Below are 19762 nucleotides of genomic sequence, written 5' to 3' on the forward strand. Positions count from 1 at the left end.
GCTTGAAATAATAGCTTGATCAGACATGTACAACATATTTTAGACATTAACATTTCAAAATGATTCATACAGTACATACTGTAGTATGGCAGGAGTTTTGCAACTAAAGTAGACAATACATTGTATAGCAGTTTTACATAATAACAAAAATAAAATACTTCCTTTTCTTGCATTGCACATGCAAAGAATATCTAATGCCATGGCATGTTTACACTGTACAGTATATGTAATGATATACTATATGTAGCAGTAACAAGCTTCTTCAATGTAATGGAATCACTGCACTTCACTTCATTTGCAGGAAATTTCCATCGTAAGACATCTGTCCTGATGGTGGATGAGCTCCTGTCAGCATATCCTCACCAGCTGTCGTTCTCTGAGGCGGGTCTGAGGGTCATGATCACCAGTCACTTTCCTGCACGCACCAGGCTCACTATGGCTAGTCGGATGCTGATCACTGAGGTACAGCTCTCCATTCCAACCTCTACAGAAGAGTTCATGGGAATCTCAAGATGAAGGTCCTTTGAAATTAAGATCCATACATTTATTCTTTATATACACTAGATGTATGTAAAGTCAATGTGATCATTTTAATTACATATTTATTGCCTTATTTCTGTGTGATTATATAGGTGATTCAAACAGGTTTTATCTATAGGCATTCCCAACATTCTGGTTCTGTATTAAAAGGAATGATTCATAAATGAAGCCTCAGTAATGCATTTTTCTGATGATTGGGTGTGTAGTTGAAGTTCACACAGTATCTTTGTTTTTGTGATGCTGTATTCTTACAGAGGCAGCGACTCGTAAACAACAAGACTTTCAGCAATGGTGACTCTGAGGTGGCTATCAGGATCCCCAATAAACACAGCATCGAGAACGGCCTGGGCATGGGTGCGTCCTCGGAGAGGGGCATGAATGGACACCACGGAGAAGAGGATGGTATGGAGACAGGAAACGAGACAGAGAACGAGAACGAGGACAATGAGAATAATGAGAATGATGAAGAGGAAGAGGAGGAGGATGACGATGATGGGCCTTTCTTACCCTTTGATCCCCCAGGTAAATTGCTGCCTAGCAAGAGCATTTCAGTCAGGGAAGCTGACAAATATCTCACAAGGCAGCCAGGGCATTGTGGTTAAGTACAGTAGATTTTGTCAAGGGATGATTGCAGCTAGTACTGTACTTAGGACAGGCAAAGATGAGGGTTAAAACGCCTTCTGTTTATAAAGGCCATGCTGTTGCAGTGAAAACTTTTCTTTGTGATTTTTCAGTATGGTTTGAAAATAAAATGTTATAGAAATACAATATTTCAGCCGTACAAGTACATGGGTAAGATGCATTGTCATTGCAATGAATAAAAATAAAATAATACTCACAGTTTCCCTAAAGATGTCCTCAGGTATTGTTACAATTTTGATAAAAACTCATTTAATTCAAAGGGACTTAAGGCTGTTTCACAGATGTCTCCTAGCATGCACTGTGGAATGTAAAATGGAGTCTGAATCCACAACTGTTTTCTCTTTGCAGCTGGCATATGTAACAGGTTAAAGTGGCTTATCGCTTGGCCACTGTGTCTCCTGCTGTACTTCACAGTCCCTAACTGTGGTAACCCCCGCTGGGAGAAGTGGTTTATGGTCACCTTCATAACCTCTACCATGTGGATTGCATGTTTCTCCTACGTAATGGTCTGGATGGTAAGAACTGGAGTGTTATTTTGACCTGCTGCCATACATTTTACAATGTTATTGAACACAGTACAAGGCTGTGAATACAAACACAGTAGTTCTTTTCAAATTATGGTTCACTTGTTTTCTTTAAGCAAGAATGAAGTATAATCTTGCATGTTTGAACCCCAGGATATTGAATTATTTTGGCTAATAATAGCTTTGTAATTTAGTTTTCAAATGGAAACACATATCTTCCATTTCCTAGGTGACAGTAATCGGCTACACTTTGGGAGTTCCTGATGTAATCATGGGTATTACCTTTCTGGCAGCAGGAACCAGTGTACCCGACTGTATGGCAAGTCTCATTGTGGCCCGGCAAGGTAAGAGGAGAACCCTGCTCATGTTAACCTTCCCAAATAAATGTTGTTCCTGTTGCCCTTTTGTGTACTGTGCCTCTCTAAGAAGCCACTTTGTAATGATACCAGCCTTTGATGTGAGCTGTAGAGCTCAAATTTCATTCTTTCTTTCCATTGTTAGGCTTCATGCTAGTATGAAAAGATAAACACTTACTGATCTTTGATTTCATTTATATTGGTGTGAGCTTTGTGATTCAATGTTTTTCTTCAGCTTTTGTTGTACACAATATTATGTCAATGGATCAAAGGCCTAGAAGTACTAACTTACTGTATCAATTAGTATTAGGTAGACCATAATGCACAGCATCCATCTTGATTGAAATTAATGTGACCTACAGTATAACCAGTTACTAGAGTTCTACAGTATATAATAAGAATCCCTGGGATGTTAACCTTAGTATATGGCTTATCCTTACTGAATGACACTGGTCTCAATATAAAATGTGTTAAATCTTTTACAACTATCATTGATGTCTAATGTTGTAACCTCAAATCAAGAAGAAACATTTTCAGCAGGTAGATTTCTTCTTAATTTTGGAAGTGCCACAAAATAAAAAATATGAGACAAGAAACACAGCTACTACTTTACGAGAAATAGAGGCTTTGAAGAATTGTTTGAAACCCAAGAATGTACAGTTATCACTTAAAAATCTAATACTTGTAAAAAAATTCAATGGGAAGTTGTTGCTAGGGTTATTTACAACATGCTTAAATATACCTCTTTTATCTTTATTTATATTTCAGGTTTGACTCTCAATATTGGATATAAAAAATAGAAGTATGCATGTATAATGCAAGTACAATTTTTCTCTATGCTACACTATATTTTTTCATGCTATTCACCATCAGTCGCTCTCTCTCCTGTAATTTCACAGAACCTGATTAGCACCATTTTGGACTAGTTGAAACCCTTTGAAAGTTAATTATTCTCTTTGTTGTTTTTGTGTGTTAGGAATGGGGGATATGGCTGTCTCAAACTCCATTGGCAGCAATGTCTTTGACATCTTAGTAGGGCTTGGACTTCCTTGGACATTGCAAACCTTGGCCATAGATTATGGCTCTTATGTAAGTATTTGTGTGTTTTACACTTAGGGTTTCTGCGCTGTTATTTCCACAAATAGCACTGTGGTCTTCAATCTTAGATATTATCAGTCTTGATGTGAAATCCAGTCTGTAAGACCCATATATTTTAAAGAGAAAAGAGGTTGTCATTCTCATTACACTGCTTGTCACAATGTCAGTTTTGTTTTGTATTCATGGAAAAACTTAACATCTTTTGAAAGCACTCCTTATCCTGCAGTCAAAACCAGATCCATTTTGCATTAAAGTTTATTTATAAGCAAAAGGTTACATTTTGTCCAAGCATAACATTTTGTCCAAGCACTCCTTATCACTGTTACATCGTTAATAAATTCCTATCTTGTAATCTTGTACTTGGTAATAAAAAAAATTGAGTGCATTATGACATTGGTTCACATTGCTTCTTTAATTTGAAAGTTTTGTTTAGCACTGCTGAATACCACACTGCAAGAAATGTGTGGTATTCAGCTGCAAAAGAGAGATAGGAGTCCAGAATCCATCATCTTTGCTCGGTATTTTCCTTAGAACATAGCCCACCATGTCCTCCTCAGAGTTGTGCAATCACAGCTGCACTGTATTATACATTATAGTTACTCATCTTCCTGACTCAGTGCATTCTTGGGCTAACCGTGTTCCTCTTGGGGATATCTCTACTTTCCCTGCTCTGACTTGTAAAGCTTTAATAATGTAACATGAGCTTTAAGAAGCATATCATGAGCATGACAATAACTGAGACTTTTAAGATCATTTTTATCCTGGGAATTTGAATTGACAGACATCATCTGTGCTGCAAGACAATGTGATATGTTACCTAGCACCATGGCTGCAGGTTATGTATGCATCATTGAATTAGGTATACCAGGCACCCAGGCATCTCTTTAAATCTGATTGTACCGAAAATGATCTTCACTGCCGAACAGTCTGTGTTGTCATGGTCATTGCCAAAGGAAAAAAACAAATGAAATTTCATGAGACAAACACACATAGATCAGAGCACTTGATGTGTGCAGCACTTGATGTGTGATGTGTGCAGCACCTGGTTTGTACACATTGCTATTGATGGAGCAAAAAACTATGTATTCTTGATTTCTTGCTGTCATATTTGCTTCATAAGCCTATAACTATAAATAAGATTTTATACCCCTTCAGTAATTCTGTCTAAATATTGACTTATTGTATATCAAATATCTTACTTAATGTAAGCTTCAGATTTCGTTGTGTAATTTAAATGAGTTCAATAGAATTCTATAATGGATATAAAATTAGAAACCATTTCTGTACGGCCTAACCTTAAAAAAGTCCTAAACTTTCCAATCCAAAATATTATGATTTCTGGTAGAAATGTATACAGTAGCTTTCTTTGCACTTTTGTAATGTGCTGGTTCCTCATTTCAAGGTAATTTGTGAAAATGTAGAATATAATTTATTACTGTAATGTCTCTGAGATTATTGTAACTCAGAAAAAATGTAATAGCACTGACTAAAATAAAGTTTGATGTACACCTGTTTTACTGGGCCAGCCAAACCACACTAAATTAAACTCATGTGTTAAATGCTAAAATGAAGAAGGAATCTCTACAGACACTCCCAAAAGACAAATATACTTAACATAATCCTTAACATAATATTCTGATTAACTGAAGTGTTCAACAAGGATTACTGTAAATCTTAAAATATGTATAGTCAGAGAGTTCCATAGCCTTTGTTAACCTCCTTGCTGTAGCGAAAAGAGAAGGTCTCTGTGCAACATCAGATTAGTAGATTAGTTTATATGAAAGTCAAAGATTCCATTCTCCACCTGGAAAATTCTTCATTCCCCCAACATTTTTGTGCAGGCATCATTTAAAACCACAGTGAATATGTAATTTGCCAGTTGTTTTCTCTACTTTTCATGCTTCTTTCTAAATGATGGCTAGAAATCATACCTGCACTTCTGTGCTCTTCAGTAAGTGTTAATATAAAAAGAAATTGAATTAATAAAAAACAAGAACAAAAGTTCAAAAGTTGACAGTTGTACTTTACTATATTATGAGAATTATTTTTTAATTTTCTTTGTGGAGACTTTTTAAAAAATCAAATAATTATTACCTGTTTTGAAATTTTAGTTATGATCTGGTCAAATTATACACTACAGTAGTCACACATCATTTAGAATACCCTGTGCAGTTTTGGTTGCCACATTATAAAACAATATTAATGCACTGGATATAAGACAAAGATCAGTTACATTCCTGGACTTACAGAAATATCCTATAATAACAAGTAAAATGAACTGAAGTTTTTAGTCTTGAACAGAAAAGACTATTATCTGAGGTGATCCAAATATTCTAAATCTTGCTAACTAAACTGATACCTATAAATATCATTTTAAAATACTTATAAAGCAACCCAATGGACTTCTTCAACAGCAACAGAAACTGAAGAGAAGCACATTTAAAACTGATAGCAGACACTTGTCTTCATGCAAAGGGTTGTGGGAGCCTGGAACCAGCTGCCTAGTCACATTATTGAAGCCTGATACCCTGGCATCCATTGAGAAAAGGCTAGATGAAATTCTCAGAGCAATGATCTACTAGAAACTAACCTAAGTTATTTTATCCCTTAACTCTCACTGTCTTCTTGTATCAAACCGTTGTAACATTCCATGTCTTATTATTCCTCTAGATCCATCTCAATAGCAAAGGACTAATTTTTTCTGTGGGTCTGTTGCTAGCTTCAGTTTTTCTCACAGTAAGTATGTTGGAATAGCAATGTGTCTACTGGTTAACTTTCCTGCTTATGGTTTATTTAGCCATCGCCTGATGAGCATTTCACATTTTTGTGGCTCACACATACAAAATAAAATATCCAAAATATAGGTTTGTACACTGCTATAGTTGTTGTAGTGTGAATAACTGAACAGTTAAAACATTTTATGAAAAAATTATAATAGATACCTTTAATATCTGTTGTGAGTGACTGGTGTTTCACACAGAATGCTATCAGTCAACTCGTTAGATAGAACACTGACAAAGTTGCTGTACGTAATTAAATACAAGTTTTTTTAACTGTAATTGTAATTGAATTTTAAAAATATCAGAACTTCAACAAACACGTGCAAATTCTAAATTAAGAACAGGAAAAAAAAGTTTAAGGGCTTAGTTGTTTAATAGTGTGTAGCAAGAGTCATCACTCTGAACTGTACTCTTGTTTCTGCTTTTTTATAAACTTGATTTTAGTATAATTCAGGATGAATGCCTAAATGTGTTCCTATGGACATTCATTAGTGTTCTCTTGTCTCCTTTCTCTAGGTTCTGGGTGTGCACTTGAACAAATGGGTTTTGGATAAGAAACTGGGGTTTGCGTGCCTTTTCATGTACGCCATCTTCCTGTGTTTCTCCATCATGATCGAGTTCAATGTTTTCACATTTGTGAACTTGCCAATGTGCCGGGATCACTGATTGCTCTATTCAGGGGCAGCTTCTGGCTTTTTCTTTGTTTGGATGATTTTTAAATTATTTTAGTTTTTTTTTCTCCAGTGCAATATGGACAAGGCTTGCACATCTGTTTGTGGAAAGGAAACTTAGTGCACTAAAGCTTATATTTTAAACTGTCAGTGACAAACCATGCAGACAGGACGTGAATAAAATATTGAACAATGCCTGCATTTATGTGAAAAAGAATTTTAGATTTTGTATGTGAAACACAGACTGATTTTTGCAATGGATCTCCTTTTCATTAGCTGCTAACTGGCTGGAAGCTGACTGAATATATACTGGATCATTAATATCATTTTTTTATTTTAATTTTTCAAAGACATTTTTCTGTGACTCTGTGAAAGGTACAGGTGACCTGATTTATATATATGGACATGGCAACCTCATCTTACGAGTTCCATTTTAATTCTGCATCAATTTTCTTGCGCCTAATCAAAGTCTGATACCATCTAGTCCTTTTTTTATTCCTCTTCATTGTGCTTCTGTATTTGGATGTCAAATTGCCAAGTGATTATTTAAACCAATTAATGGAAAAGATGAAGACAGTGTTTTGTTGTGGCTTTATGATAACTGCGGACTATAACCTACAGTGTACAATGTCACAATATGCTGTGTTTTATGGGTTTATATTTGCAAAGCTGGTAGGGTTCAAACATTTTATACTGTAGGTATTTCTCTAAGTTCTACTCACCTTTACACATACAATATTGCAGTATTAACACAGACTTACAGAACAGAGTCCATTATTAAAGGGTAATGGTAGAGAAAAATACACTATAAATAACTATATTATAAAACAATTCTGAAGAATTTAGCAGCAAACTTCTTTAAAAATAACATTTATTAATGGGTTTAAACAAAAGGTATTCCGGGATTTCAGGATGTCAAGACATTTGCATTCCTTCTTTAGGCATATTACATGAAATCAAAAGAATCTGAGAATCTGAATATAATTAGACACAGTATTTTGTTTTTCTTAATTTATTTAGCAATATATATGCACTGTCTTTGCATGCTTATGGTTTTTCTGAAAAAATCAAAAAGGTTAACTTGCTACACAGGAAAGATAATAATAGGAGTGAAGTCCTGCACTGCCATAATTGCATATCAGCTTTCTATTGTTTTTCTACTTCCATTTCCATTAATGTTTCATGACCTTTTTATGCCCAGTGTTTATGTGGAGAAACACAAAAATATTAAGCTGTTGTCTCTCATGAAAACCACTGTAAGCCAGACTTCCCAGTTTTAAGGCAAAGTAGGACACTAAAATTACATTTTAAAATCCTGTGGCTTAAACTAAAAGAAATCTGAAAATATACATACTTATACAGGTACTTGCCAGATGAGCATTTCTGAACTGGCAAATTGGAAGTGTATGTAAAGTTGTATCTACTGGATCTGTGTCATGTGTAGCCCCCACCCCATTGTAATACTGTCTTGTATTAGCACTGAGGTTGCAGAAAGGAAATCGTTGGAGTTCTGCATGTCAATTTTAGGATCAGTGTGAAAACCTTGAGAAACATGCAATTTAAAACTATTCTTTACAGTTACCACTGACTTTATAAGATGCCAAGAAGTCAAGGAGATTGTCAATCCTGCCTAAAGAGGCATACCTCACCTGATTAAAAATCAAGTGCACCAATACAGATAGCTTACAAGCCTCTAACATTTGTGCTCTCTCCCAATTCACTGTCCTTTTGGAAAGTGGATGAACATTGGTACAGTTCCGCATATCCATATCATTATCTTTGCAGGTTATTTATGTAGGTTATTTACTGTAGGTTATTTACTGTGTGGCAGGAAGGAACGTTAGTATATTATGCTTCAGTAGTTAAAGAAGAAAGAGCTATGAAGGGCAATATTATTGTGAGATTCTGATGTTCTCCCAGAAAAGCCTTCCTACTTCTTTGATAAACTAAGCACTACTCATCAAGTTAGTACTGGAATATTTTTCTGTTTATTATATATCTATTTGTTTAAATGATTTAATCCTTTCTCTTTTGGAACTTTCAAGTCCGTTGGCACATCTCCAGGGAATGAGGCTGCTGTGTGTTATCAGGGGACAGACCCAGAAATGTTTTTTTCCATGATAATAGTATTAATGTGCTTCAATATGATTATCGCTCGCAACCTTTTTTTCTTTTGTGACGTCTTTCAGATGTTAAAAATAGAATGAGAATGAATGGCAGTTTACTGTATGAACTGCAGTCTAAATCTTTTCATTTCACAAAATAGTAACTGTTTTTTATTTTATTTTCTTAATACCAATAATAACGTAACTTTTAATATTCCCTCAAATTTCACAATATAATAGGATTTTTTTTAAATGTAAAAATATTTTATCGTTTGAAGATCTACTCAAGGCTGTATTTTTTTTTATTTTAAGGTATTTTAATTCTACAATAACTGCACAATTGGCCAATAATAAAACTGTTCATGAGTAAAGGGAATTACTGTAGTTGCTAAAGATAAAATTGAAATAAATGCAAAATAAGACAAAGGGAAGTGAATAGAACCTCTAGCAGTTTTAAATCTTTAGGTCTTTTAAAGTGTTTTCAGTCAGCTTTTTTGAGTTTTTATTTTCTCTGAATTACCTTTGCATGTTTTTTGTTCTATTTCAATACAAAATAGAAATGTCACAGAATGTTTCCCAAGCACATCGGAAATCATCCTTTGATCCCAGATTCTTTGCCTCCAATCCCTGGAATCAGGCTTACAGGAACAATCCAAATGAAACCCAAATTAAAGTCTGCGCTTCACTGCTTCATTGCTTCAGCTTGTTGTCATCTGACATCGGTAGGCATTTGGTGTGGCTGCTCATTGTTTCAAATTTCGGTCAGTGGAAAATGTGTCCTTTGGAATTCGACAGGAAAGCTTCACTCATGAAATCACCAGGATGCTTATATATTTTCATGCTAGTGGCACAACCACAGCATTGCATCCTGTCCAGTTTTTCATCTCAGCCCCTTTGTGTAACCTTTTCAGATGCTCATATAATGGATTGGCATTCAAAAATACTGGAGAAAAGAATTAGTAAATCACATAAATCAGTAAATGTATTGCCAGTTATTTATTTGTAAACCTGAAATACTTATTAAAGTAACTAATTGATTTTCTACCATTTATAAGAGAGATAGTGTGGGACAATGGTTAGTTTTCTGTACTCATTACTGGAAAATTGTGAATTCAGATCCTGTGAGGGATATTGCGGTTGTTTGCTTATAAATGGCCTTAGATAACTCCTGTAAAATGCCCTGTTGTACCAATTGAAGTTATTTTGGATAATATGATTCCAAAGATCACAGGTTTCTGGAAAACGTGGACTTCCTCTACAGTCTTCACCTCCACAAAAAACGTTATCCTACGAATATTGGCTCACAACTGGCAAGTGTTTACAGACTCTGCACCATTTTCTTGAACTTTCATGGAAGCACTGCAGTATATTTTAGTCTCTTATTTTGTTGTCTATATATAGGGAGATATATGAACAGAATTCCATATATATGCTTATGTGAGTTTTTGTCTATGCTAATGCAGAATTACAAACTTGTTCTGCCCAATGACAGTTTGCTTTTCCTTTTTGTTGTGATGAACAAAACTCTTTAGATGAATTGAAAAAGTATTTTGCTCTCTTTAGGTGAATACACACTAGAAAACCTTTCGCCTGTTGTTTGGCTCTCTGTAGAATATATCATTGTATATAAATATAGTCTAGCCCCAATGTATATGTGTGTTGTACTATATGGGGTCTTAACTGATAATAATAGTCTAACTATATTTTTTTCTCTCAAGAATGTCCATAGCTCAGATTATAATTGCAAAGCCATTTTGACTTTACAAGGAGCAAAGCAAACACATGGATAGAATTGCAGCACTAATGACAACTAATGGGAACTTGTGTTTGTATTGCAAGACACAAAACAGTGGGTTTAATTGAAGTTTAAGTTTTGTGTCCAGGCAATTTTGAGGAGTACGGATGTACAAAGAATCGAATTTTGAAAATGTTCATAAATCTGTACGCTTTTAACCACCAGATGGCAGTACATTTACATTTCACAAGATGGAGAACCTCGAAACTGTATTCTAACAGCCCTATGTTTATGTCTGAATACTCCATATCTGAATATTTCAAAACTGTATGAAATTACTCATATATTACTGTATTTGTTTTAAATTTTGCTTTCAGCAAGTGCTCTATCTTGCACAAAAGTTTTTATATAATTTGTGATATTCACAGGGTGAGCGGTACTTGTGTATGTAAATATATTTATATATTTTGGCTTAATATGTATATCTTTGGTATTTCATTACATTCAGATAATGTCAATTATATTTCGATTAATATTATATAAATCGTCTTTGTTCCTCTGCACTGTTTTATGACATTGGGATTATGATAGAAATTAAGATTTAATGAACCAAGAAAATGGTTTCCTTGGGTTCTGACCACATGGTAATCTAATAATAACCATAATAACAGAAAGAAAATAGATTTTATTTATTTTTTATGAAAGTGACATATGTACTTATGTAAAAGGCACAGGGCAGAAGTGGAGCTTGGTTTCTTACATACCTGCATGTTTGGTTTGAATCATTACTGTTCATTTTTGTTTTATAGTAAATAGAGTACTTTATCAGTTACTGAGAGCATAAAATATTTTGTGTACAAAAAAGGGTGTGTTTGGTTGTTTTTTTTGTGAAATTAAACCTTGCCACTTTACCGTAAATAAAGAGACCTTCACAAAATTCAAGTCAAAGGTCAAATATTGCCATGCAAGCTTTTTTGGTTTAATACATGCAGTACAGTACAATATGTACAGTACATACAATGCAATTGCATGTGACTGAAACACAGGAATCCCCTATATTGCAGTTTAAGATATCTCATTGGGCTCTATATGGATCCGTTGATTTTTTTGAATACAAAATAAAAGGAATTTCCTAAATCTAATGCTAAGGAGTACAATTTTGAATAGGACCATTTTTCAAAAGAATTTAGCTTGTGTCAGTGTGTTTTTTATGTCTGCATCTGTTTTTCTCAAGAACGTCAATCTCTACAATATACAAGTTTAAATGTCTTGTAGCGTAAAATTACAGTATAAGATAAAGAAATTGAGTGATTTGTGAGGCACGTTTATCATCTGGAAGGTGAAAATTAAGACCCCCTTGGATTTTAAGATCATTTAGATCTACTTATGTAGTCTCTTAAGTTCTCTGTTCATAGGTAGCTTTTTGCTGTGGTATCTTTCACCTTATTGATATCTGACATATAAAATCAAGTGTGTCTTTGTCTTTTTTGGTGTATTTAAAAAAGCTTATTTTTAGCTGGCTGTGACTGGGATTCCATAAACTGGCAGTGTAAATTTGGTTGAGCACTGAGGGGAGAAAGGGAATTGTTGCCCTGGGATCTCTGTGGTTAAACACAGCAATCGTTTCAGTCACTAGGCACCTGCAGGTATCAAAGACTCTTGGCGATGGAATTGCCTGTCCAACCAGTAACCTCCGATACCTGCTGCAGTACCTGTTAAAAGGAGCCTTCACTTCCTCAATCTCTCCCTAAGTGTATTCAGTCATCTTGACCGAAGACATGAAAAACATACAATTTCCATTTCCACCCCCCCCCCCCCAAAAAAAAAAAGACTGACTCTTGTCTTTTAGCTTCTGGACTAGTTTAAGGAATCTTGACAATTTAAAAGCATATTCTGATTTTAGCCAGGTTCATTCAATTAAATCTATTCAGAGGATAAATAACCGAGGAGTCCGAGTTTTCCATATTTTCGTATTCCATGAGTTGTGTTTAAAGAGCTGTGTTATCACTGAGTTTGATTCAGACTGTTATAACCAATGTCAAAAGGTTTTTCTTTGACCATAAATAAGTAGAAATTGTGTTTATGTTTACAAATGCAGAAGGTATTTACTGAGATGCTTATTTATTGATGCTTAAAAACAATTCATTACTCAAAAAGGAAAATAGTGAACAGATAACGGTGAACAGACTACATAAACTGTGCAATGTTACATGTCAGCAATTACACTTAGTTCACACATGAAGATCTAACTGTTTCCTGTGTTTTAGTTACATCTGTTACTAATGCCTGTTTCACATTATCAGAAATGTTTAAATATGTCGAACTGAAACAGTCTCCATTTGCTAACATCAAATTAAAATTGTTAAAGGAGGAAATACTTGCATTTTCAAATCTTAATGTTATATTTTCATATTAATATAAATATAAACATCCACAGGGTCTCAACAATATCAACATCTCTGTATAGAACTATATGTTGTGCTATTTAATTGATAGATGTTTAGAAAGCTGCAACTTGTGATTTTTTTGTGCAAAACCACAGGATTTCCAAATGATCAGGTGGTAAGAACATGAGAATAAACGTAACAGCATACTGTGATTAGAAAGTCAAAATCATGTGGGTAAGCTTTTTGGTAAATTCAGCCACTGGCAACATGATTGATGTAAATTAAATAGCACACTGTAAAGCGTGATTTGTGTACTCATAATTGGAAGACTAATGACATGTCTTTTCATTTTCTAAAGAATGTCATATTTATACCTTCACAACATGAGATCCTTGGATATTTTAGGAAAAAGAGACCACTGCTCAGTTCCCTGTCACCTGCAGTCTTTGTAGTATTTAAGGTGGTATGATGGGAAATGAGACAAATATTAAATAGACCACATTTGGAAAAGAATGTGGGTGCTGGACCAGCACTAGGACTAACCAATGCTAGTTGACTGTAATGTACATCTGTCAAAGTGCTGATCCACCAAGAGAAAGGTATAACCTTAATGTTTTTTCTAAGGGTGTTTAAACTTGTGTTTTTTAAATCATAACAAAGGTGTAATATAAATTATATCCTTGATGAGAAGCTCATTTCTTTAAGAAATGTATTTGTAGGTACAAATGGGATGTTTTAAGGGAATTTCTATTTGTAAAATGTCTTAAGGGAGAAAAAGGGGGAACTGCATGTTTTAGGTTGAAATAACTTTGAAAAATTAACGTTTTGTCTCTGAGCACATACGATTATAAAATCAAATAAGAATGTGAAAGAAACTTTTGAAAAAATAGAATGTCAGTAAAGTATAAGCTTATATTTGAATAAACCAATTCATTTTACTGTTACGTTTCCTGCAACTGTGAAAATAATTAACTGATTGATTTTGAATCCTCAGAGATATTTTCTCTGAAGCTCCTGGAGCATCATGTTTATTGCTGTTGGTTCAAAGGAGAAGACAAATTGTGTTTTCAGGTGTTTTCTTGGCAATAAATCAATTTGAATACTAGATGTCTTGGTCTTAAGTGACTTTTTGCTGTGACATACTAAAGAACAAACTTTTAACTCCACAAATATTTTGTACTCTTTGGAATACGTATTATTATACAATTTTCACTATTTATACCAGAAAACTGTCTTTTTGCTCATAGGATGTTATGACTGTCATGCACATGTCATGTCTCAGTGTCATGAAATGGTTTCACTGTATGAATCATTTTTGTTCATTAAGTCTTTAGGCAAGCACCTAATTGGGATTGTTGAGAATATTCTGTCCTCTTTTGAGACATTAACTAATTTCCTAATGTTAATAATCTATACTGTTGAAACAGTTGAATGGGATCCTAAAATCAATTAGCTAATAAAAACCAGACAAGCCTCATGGACTGAATGGCCTGCTCTCTTTTTCAGACTTTCTACTGTTCTGTGTGATATACAATTGACATAGAGTATATAGAGCAAAATGGAGTACTTTTATCATATCACCCTGAAATTCACAACTGACAACCCACTGAAGCTCAGCAGGTGTGAGCCTGGTCAGTACCTGGATGGGAGACCTCCTGGGAATAACTGCTGGAAGAGGTGTTAGTGGGGCCAGCAGGGGGCGCTCACCCTTCGGTCCATGTGAGTCCTAATCACCAGTGTAGTGATGGGGACACTATACTGTAAACAGGCGCCGTCCTTCAAATGAGACATAAAACCAAGGTCCTGACTCTCTGTGGTCATTAAAAATCCCAGGGTGTTTCTCGAAAAGAGTAGGGGTGTAACCCCGGCTTCCTGGCCAAATTTCCCATTGGCCTTTATCAATCATGGCCTCCTAAAAATCCCCATCTATGAATTGGCTTCCTTACTCTGTTCTCCTCCCCACTGATGGCTGATGTGTGGTGAGCATTCTGGCGCACTATGGCTGCCGTTGCATCATCCAGATGGGGCTGCACATTGGTGGTGGTGGAGGGGATCCCCATTACCTGTAAAGCGCTTTGAGTGGAGTGTCCAGAAAAGCGCTATATAAGTGTAATTATTATTATTATTATTATTATTATTATTATTACTTTTACATATGCAAGACAACCTACATATTAGAGTGTAAGCTCCAGCACTGTTTAGAATTTGAAAAGCTAATACATAACTGTAGGTTACTGTACATTACTGTAGGTTTTTAGATTTATATTCACTTTCTAATAGAAAATATTAGAATACTGAAACTAGTACTGGAACAAGTAGTTCACAACTAGCAACAATAATGAACAATCTAGAAAAGTTCCTTTTCATTAAAAAATACTTTATTTGAAAATATTTTACCGTTTAATTTCTTTCCTCAGCAAACAACAAGAACTGCTCTTTACATCACTGAATATAATACCTAAGTTCCTCATATGGTGGTAAAGTTTATGTTGAGTAAAACAAATTTTCTTCAAGTAGTTTTTGCGACATTAGTGGAGGGTAGAGGAAATTGGCATGTGTGTATGAGGGAGAGGAGGTAAATATTTTAGTTCATGCTGAAAAACAGGTTTGGAACCGCATTCACGTTTTACAGACTGCCACAGTGTACCAGGGAGGTACTGTAACACACAAATCCTCCCTGTGCTTTCCGGATTGCTGCTTTCTTGCACTCTCGATGAAACGGGTCTTTGTTTTCATATCAAGCTGAAGGACAGAATTAGCATGCAACAATGTGTCTGATAAGGTTCTTCCCATTTGGGATAACGTCAAATCAAAATAGAGATATTCCTCTGTCATAGCTTCGAGTCTTCGAGTTAAACATTATTTTGTGTTGAAACAATTTTTCTCCCTTATGTAAGACTGTTTTTTTAGGCTGCTAAATGTCTAATTAAATTTATGACAATTGAATTGGTACTTTTTCGGTGACTATGTCAATACTGGATAGTTTTTGTAATAATGATTTTACTTATAATTCAATGGAAACTATTTCCATAAGAACCAGGTTTTAAAGTGCTGATAACGTAATGGAGCAAAGGAACATCTAACCTTTAAAAAGAAAGTCATCCACGGAAGAATAGAAAGGTGACAATACTGTCCATGTCTTTTCCCATCGTTTCTCCTTAACCTAAAACATATTTATTAACAAGATATGTTAAATAGAAATTGCCCTAAACTGTAGTTAGTCGATTGTTATTATTTGCACTTCGCTTCTCAAAATCAAAGTCAGCAGAAGCACTAAGAAAGTGTCACCCAGTCTCAAATGGACATTTCTTTAATTTTCGTTATGGTGTTCAAATGCGTTTCGTGGTTTTGATCAGATACATTTGTTATGAGAATTTCAAGAAACTGCTAAGTGAACGAAATACGTTGGTGTGGAGTGTGCATGTTTCTCCATGCTCGTATGGTTTTTGCCGGGTGCACCGGTATCCTCCAAACGCATGTTAGGTTTGATGGGCTACCATAAAATTCTCCCTTTTAGAAGAGGGAAGACTATGACACTAAATCAAATCAAGTTATCTGGGCTCACTGAAATTTGCAAATCAATTTACAGAACTTTCACATTACGTCAATAACTCATCTGCATTGTTATCAACTAAATCCAATAATAAGTATTGTTAAAAATATGAAAATAAATATATTATGTGATTATTTATTAAGGGCACTGGTGGAAGAAAATAACAAAGCAACTCTCCAGTCCAAGAAATTCCTGCAGGAGCACGTGATGAGAAAGTTAACGCAAAGTTTACTTTGTTCTCTGGAGTTTTGTTGTTGCTGAGGAGGTCACACATGCGCCGTGAAGCACAGGCAAAGGGGAACTGTGGCTCTTTTCTCCAAGAATGAAGCATTCCAGATTAAACAAGACACACAATTACATCCGTGAGCAACTAGTCGTAAACAGACGCGTTGGGACGCAGAACCTCAACAAGAGCAAGCAGCACAAACAGTAAAGAACGATCAGGTAAGTGTTCCTTGGTTGGATTTCTTATAGGGTTGCGCTTGTTCTGCTACTTACACGGAAAGATAATCGGTTTATTTAAACTTTGAATAGATAAGAAACTGTTTAGAAACAGTGTGTAAAGAGTTAAAGTCTTTGACTCTCCTTTTTGTGGACTGTTTTAATGGGTTGGTGATGATTCATCGAAATTGTCCTACCTGAGGAAATTTTGCATTCAAAGACTTCGGACAATTTGTCGCGTTCGAGTCATTTGGAAGCGATCCATCAAAATAACACTTGCTTGCTGTAACTGTTGCAAATATTGTCATTAACAGCAACAACTTTATGATTCACCTTCAGACCAAAATCTTTGTCAATAAGAAAAACTTGAGGTCGGTTGTGTAAAGCAACTGATACCAGAAAAACTGTATTGTTTACATGCCAGAGCTCAAGTGGCTAGTAAAAAAACACGTACACATAATTCTGCGAATTAAATGACGAGTGGAGCTCAGTATTTTAGTGGTTACGAAATTGGATGGGACAACATCCGTACTAGTAAACTGTAGGTGTATGTGGGAGGGCGGATGAGCAGAACATCTGTTCTGTAATATGGAACAATCAACAACAACAAAAGACAAATGGGAGCATCGATGCCGTGTGAGGATTGAATTGCAAGTCTTCTAAGGAAGAAAAAGAAAATGCGGTTTTGTTTTCATACCGTCTTTTAAAGTGTTTTTATGTGAATAATTAAATGCTGCAGTCTGCCTTCTGAGTGGATTTTGTTGCGTTCTTTTTACTGTCCAAGCACTGTACCTGAAAATAGTGTAATGTTAATTATAGAAGCACTTGCTCCTAGTAATACAAAGGAACATTACAAGGAGCTCTTTGTTGTATTTGAAATGTTTCTCTTTTGGCAAGTTTCAGGAGGAGTATGTGGGGGGAATAAGATATGTAAATGTAGTCCAATGAGGATTAACCCATTAATGTAAGGGGGAAATCATAATTTGAAAAAATTATAACTGCCACCCAGAAGAAATGTGTACAATTTATATTAGTGTAAGGGGTTTGATAAACATACCAGTTTATTGTAATAATGGATAGAAGCAGGTGTAGGTAATGCATTCATTGCTGAATCCATTCTGGGTAGCCTGTTCACTTGAGTTCCTGCCTTGTAAATTTTATGAATGCTTTGAAATCCCTTTTCTGCTTAGAACACTGTAAACGCTATATGTACTAGATGTGCCAGGTGTGTTTATTCTGTATACCTCCAATGAGGCTGAAAAACACAATGGAAAAAATCTTTGGATAAGTGGTGGTCACAAGTAGAGTTATAGAGCCATAGTAAAATTAAAATAATCTTTCTCTTTTTATTGGTATTATGCATGTATTTATGTTAATCTGTCCGCATTTAATGCTTGTAATAATATCAAATGCTGTGTTTCTATGTTGAGCAATGTTTTTTTTGAAAGAAAAAAATCATCTGGTTGTATTTAGTCACCCTCAATAAAAATCACAGTTTCCATTAACATACTGCTGCTCTCCGCAACTACTTTAAGGATGCTGGTTATTAAATTGTAGCTCAAATTGGGAACCAGAAACAAACTTACAGGTTATGTGGAAGTGTAAGGAATAGAGTATAGCCAGATTTTGAATGGGGAAAATAAGATAAAAAGGTCTTCCAAGTAAGTCACAGTTTACTCTAACTTTGTGTTCTGCGGAGGACATAGCCAAGTGTGTAATGTATATAAATCACTGTACTGAAACTTTGAGAAACCACGTTGCATCAGCATATTTAATGAAGTGCATGTAACAGATTACTGTATCAAACTGTGTGACTCACTGCTAAATATTTGCTTTTGTAGGTTAGAGGTTGTGTGGCTATGTTTTTGATGTTAATAATAGAATCTGAGAAGGAACAACATTTTCTCTTTGGCCTTAAGGTTTAAACTAGTAAAACTGTTAAGGAACTGCTGTAAAACAGTTTAAATTATGGTGTAGAGTGTCTTACATTTCATTTGTCTAGAGCTTGGTTTAATGGTTTAGAGTCTTCTTCGAATGTTGGACCTACTCCAAGTGCTATTAAAGCATTATGACTGAATTATAGAGAGTAACCTACATGATTTCAAATTTATAAAAAAAAAACCTGTCAGAACAGATTCCTTAAGCTGAAGGTAGTGTTAGGGTAGTGTTGCCTTGACCTTCCCGCTCAACAAACTTGTCAGGATGCCTGCTAAACATGCTCTGCAACTTGTCTGTAGAAATGTTCTTTTTGCCTGGAATTTGAGCTCAGAAATGAGTTTGAGCAAGGCAAAACTACACTAATCATGATTTAGTTAGAACTCCTCTAACTAAATTACAAGCCCTGCGCTAACCATTGAACTGTACTTATATTGCACTTACAAGCATTGAAGTTTCAAAGATTTTGGTCATAAAACCATGAAATTAGTTTCATGGTTTTTTCACGCTTCCCGGAGGCATTGTTTTTCTATCCTTAATACTTCCTTCAATTGTAGGCCTTCCGTTTTGGGTCTTATAAGCTCTGTATGCACATATTCAGTAGTTAGGATTTTGCCTATAATTAATCCATTAAGGATTTTGGAAGACATTAAGGAGCATCTGGCCAGTAGAGCAAATTTATTGGAACAGGGGTAGTCAGCCTTGGAACTTTCATCCTAAGCCACTACACTAAATCCAATAAATTCATTACTGAGTTGACCCCCAAATTTGTAATTATTAAGCCATGTGTTGAAGACCACTTCAGCAATTTAGGATTAGCTTGTGCAAGGACTTGCAATTGGAATATCAGTGTGAAGGTTGTCAACCCTTGTACCAGTGCACTCTAATATTCACCAGCTGAATATTCTTATTTACTCACTGTAAGATACAGAACATTTTATTGGGTTTAGTAAGTTCACAAGATACCGTCTGCTGTTAAGTTATCAATTGGCAGC

The 19762-nt window shown here is 35.1% G+C and overlaps 2 protein-coding genes across 7 annotated transcripts in view; both read left to right on the top strand.

The window, feature by feature from the left end:
• Positions 1–13943, top strand: part of slc24a3 (solute carrier family 24 member 3) — a 107344-nt gene extending 93401 nt beyond the window's left edge. The window contains exons 11-17 of the mRNA XM_006638755.3: positions 302–462; positions 795–1062; positions 1531–1697; positions 1936–2050; positions 3039–3151; positions 5831–5896; positions 6457–13943. Coding sequence (XP_006638818.2) covers positions 302–462; positions 795–1062; positions 1531–1697; positions 1936–2050; positions 3039–3151; positions 5831–5896; positions 6457–6606 — 1040 coding nt within the window. The 3' untranslated portion in view covers positions 6607–13943. The remainder of the gene's footprint in view (positions 1–301; positions 463–794; positions 1063–1530; positions 1698–1935; positions 2051–3038; positions 3152–5830; positions 5897–6456) is intronic.
• A 2707-nt stretch (positions 13944–16650) lies between these two features.
• Positions 16651–19762, top strand: part of rin2a (Ras and Rab interactor 2a) — a 50494-nt gene continuing 47382 nt past the window's right edge. For all 6 annotated transcript variants that reach the window (XM_015363189.2, XM_015363192.2, XM_015363193.2 and 3 more), the window contains exon 1: positions 16651–16835. The gene's annotated coding sequence lies outside the window, so the exon portion shown is untranslated. The remainder of the gene's footprint in view (positions 16836–19762) is intronic.

The sequence above is a fragment of the Lepisosteus oculatus genome, chromosome 17, assembly GCF_040954835.1.
Source record: "Lepisosteus oculatus isolate fLepOcu1 chromosome 17, fLepOcu1.hap2, whole genome shotgun sequence".
In the NCBI taxonomy this organism is placed as follows: Eukaryota; Metazoa; Chordata; class Actinopteri; order Semionotiformes; family Lepisosteidae; genus Lepisosteus; species Lepisosteus oculatus.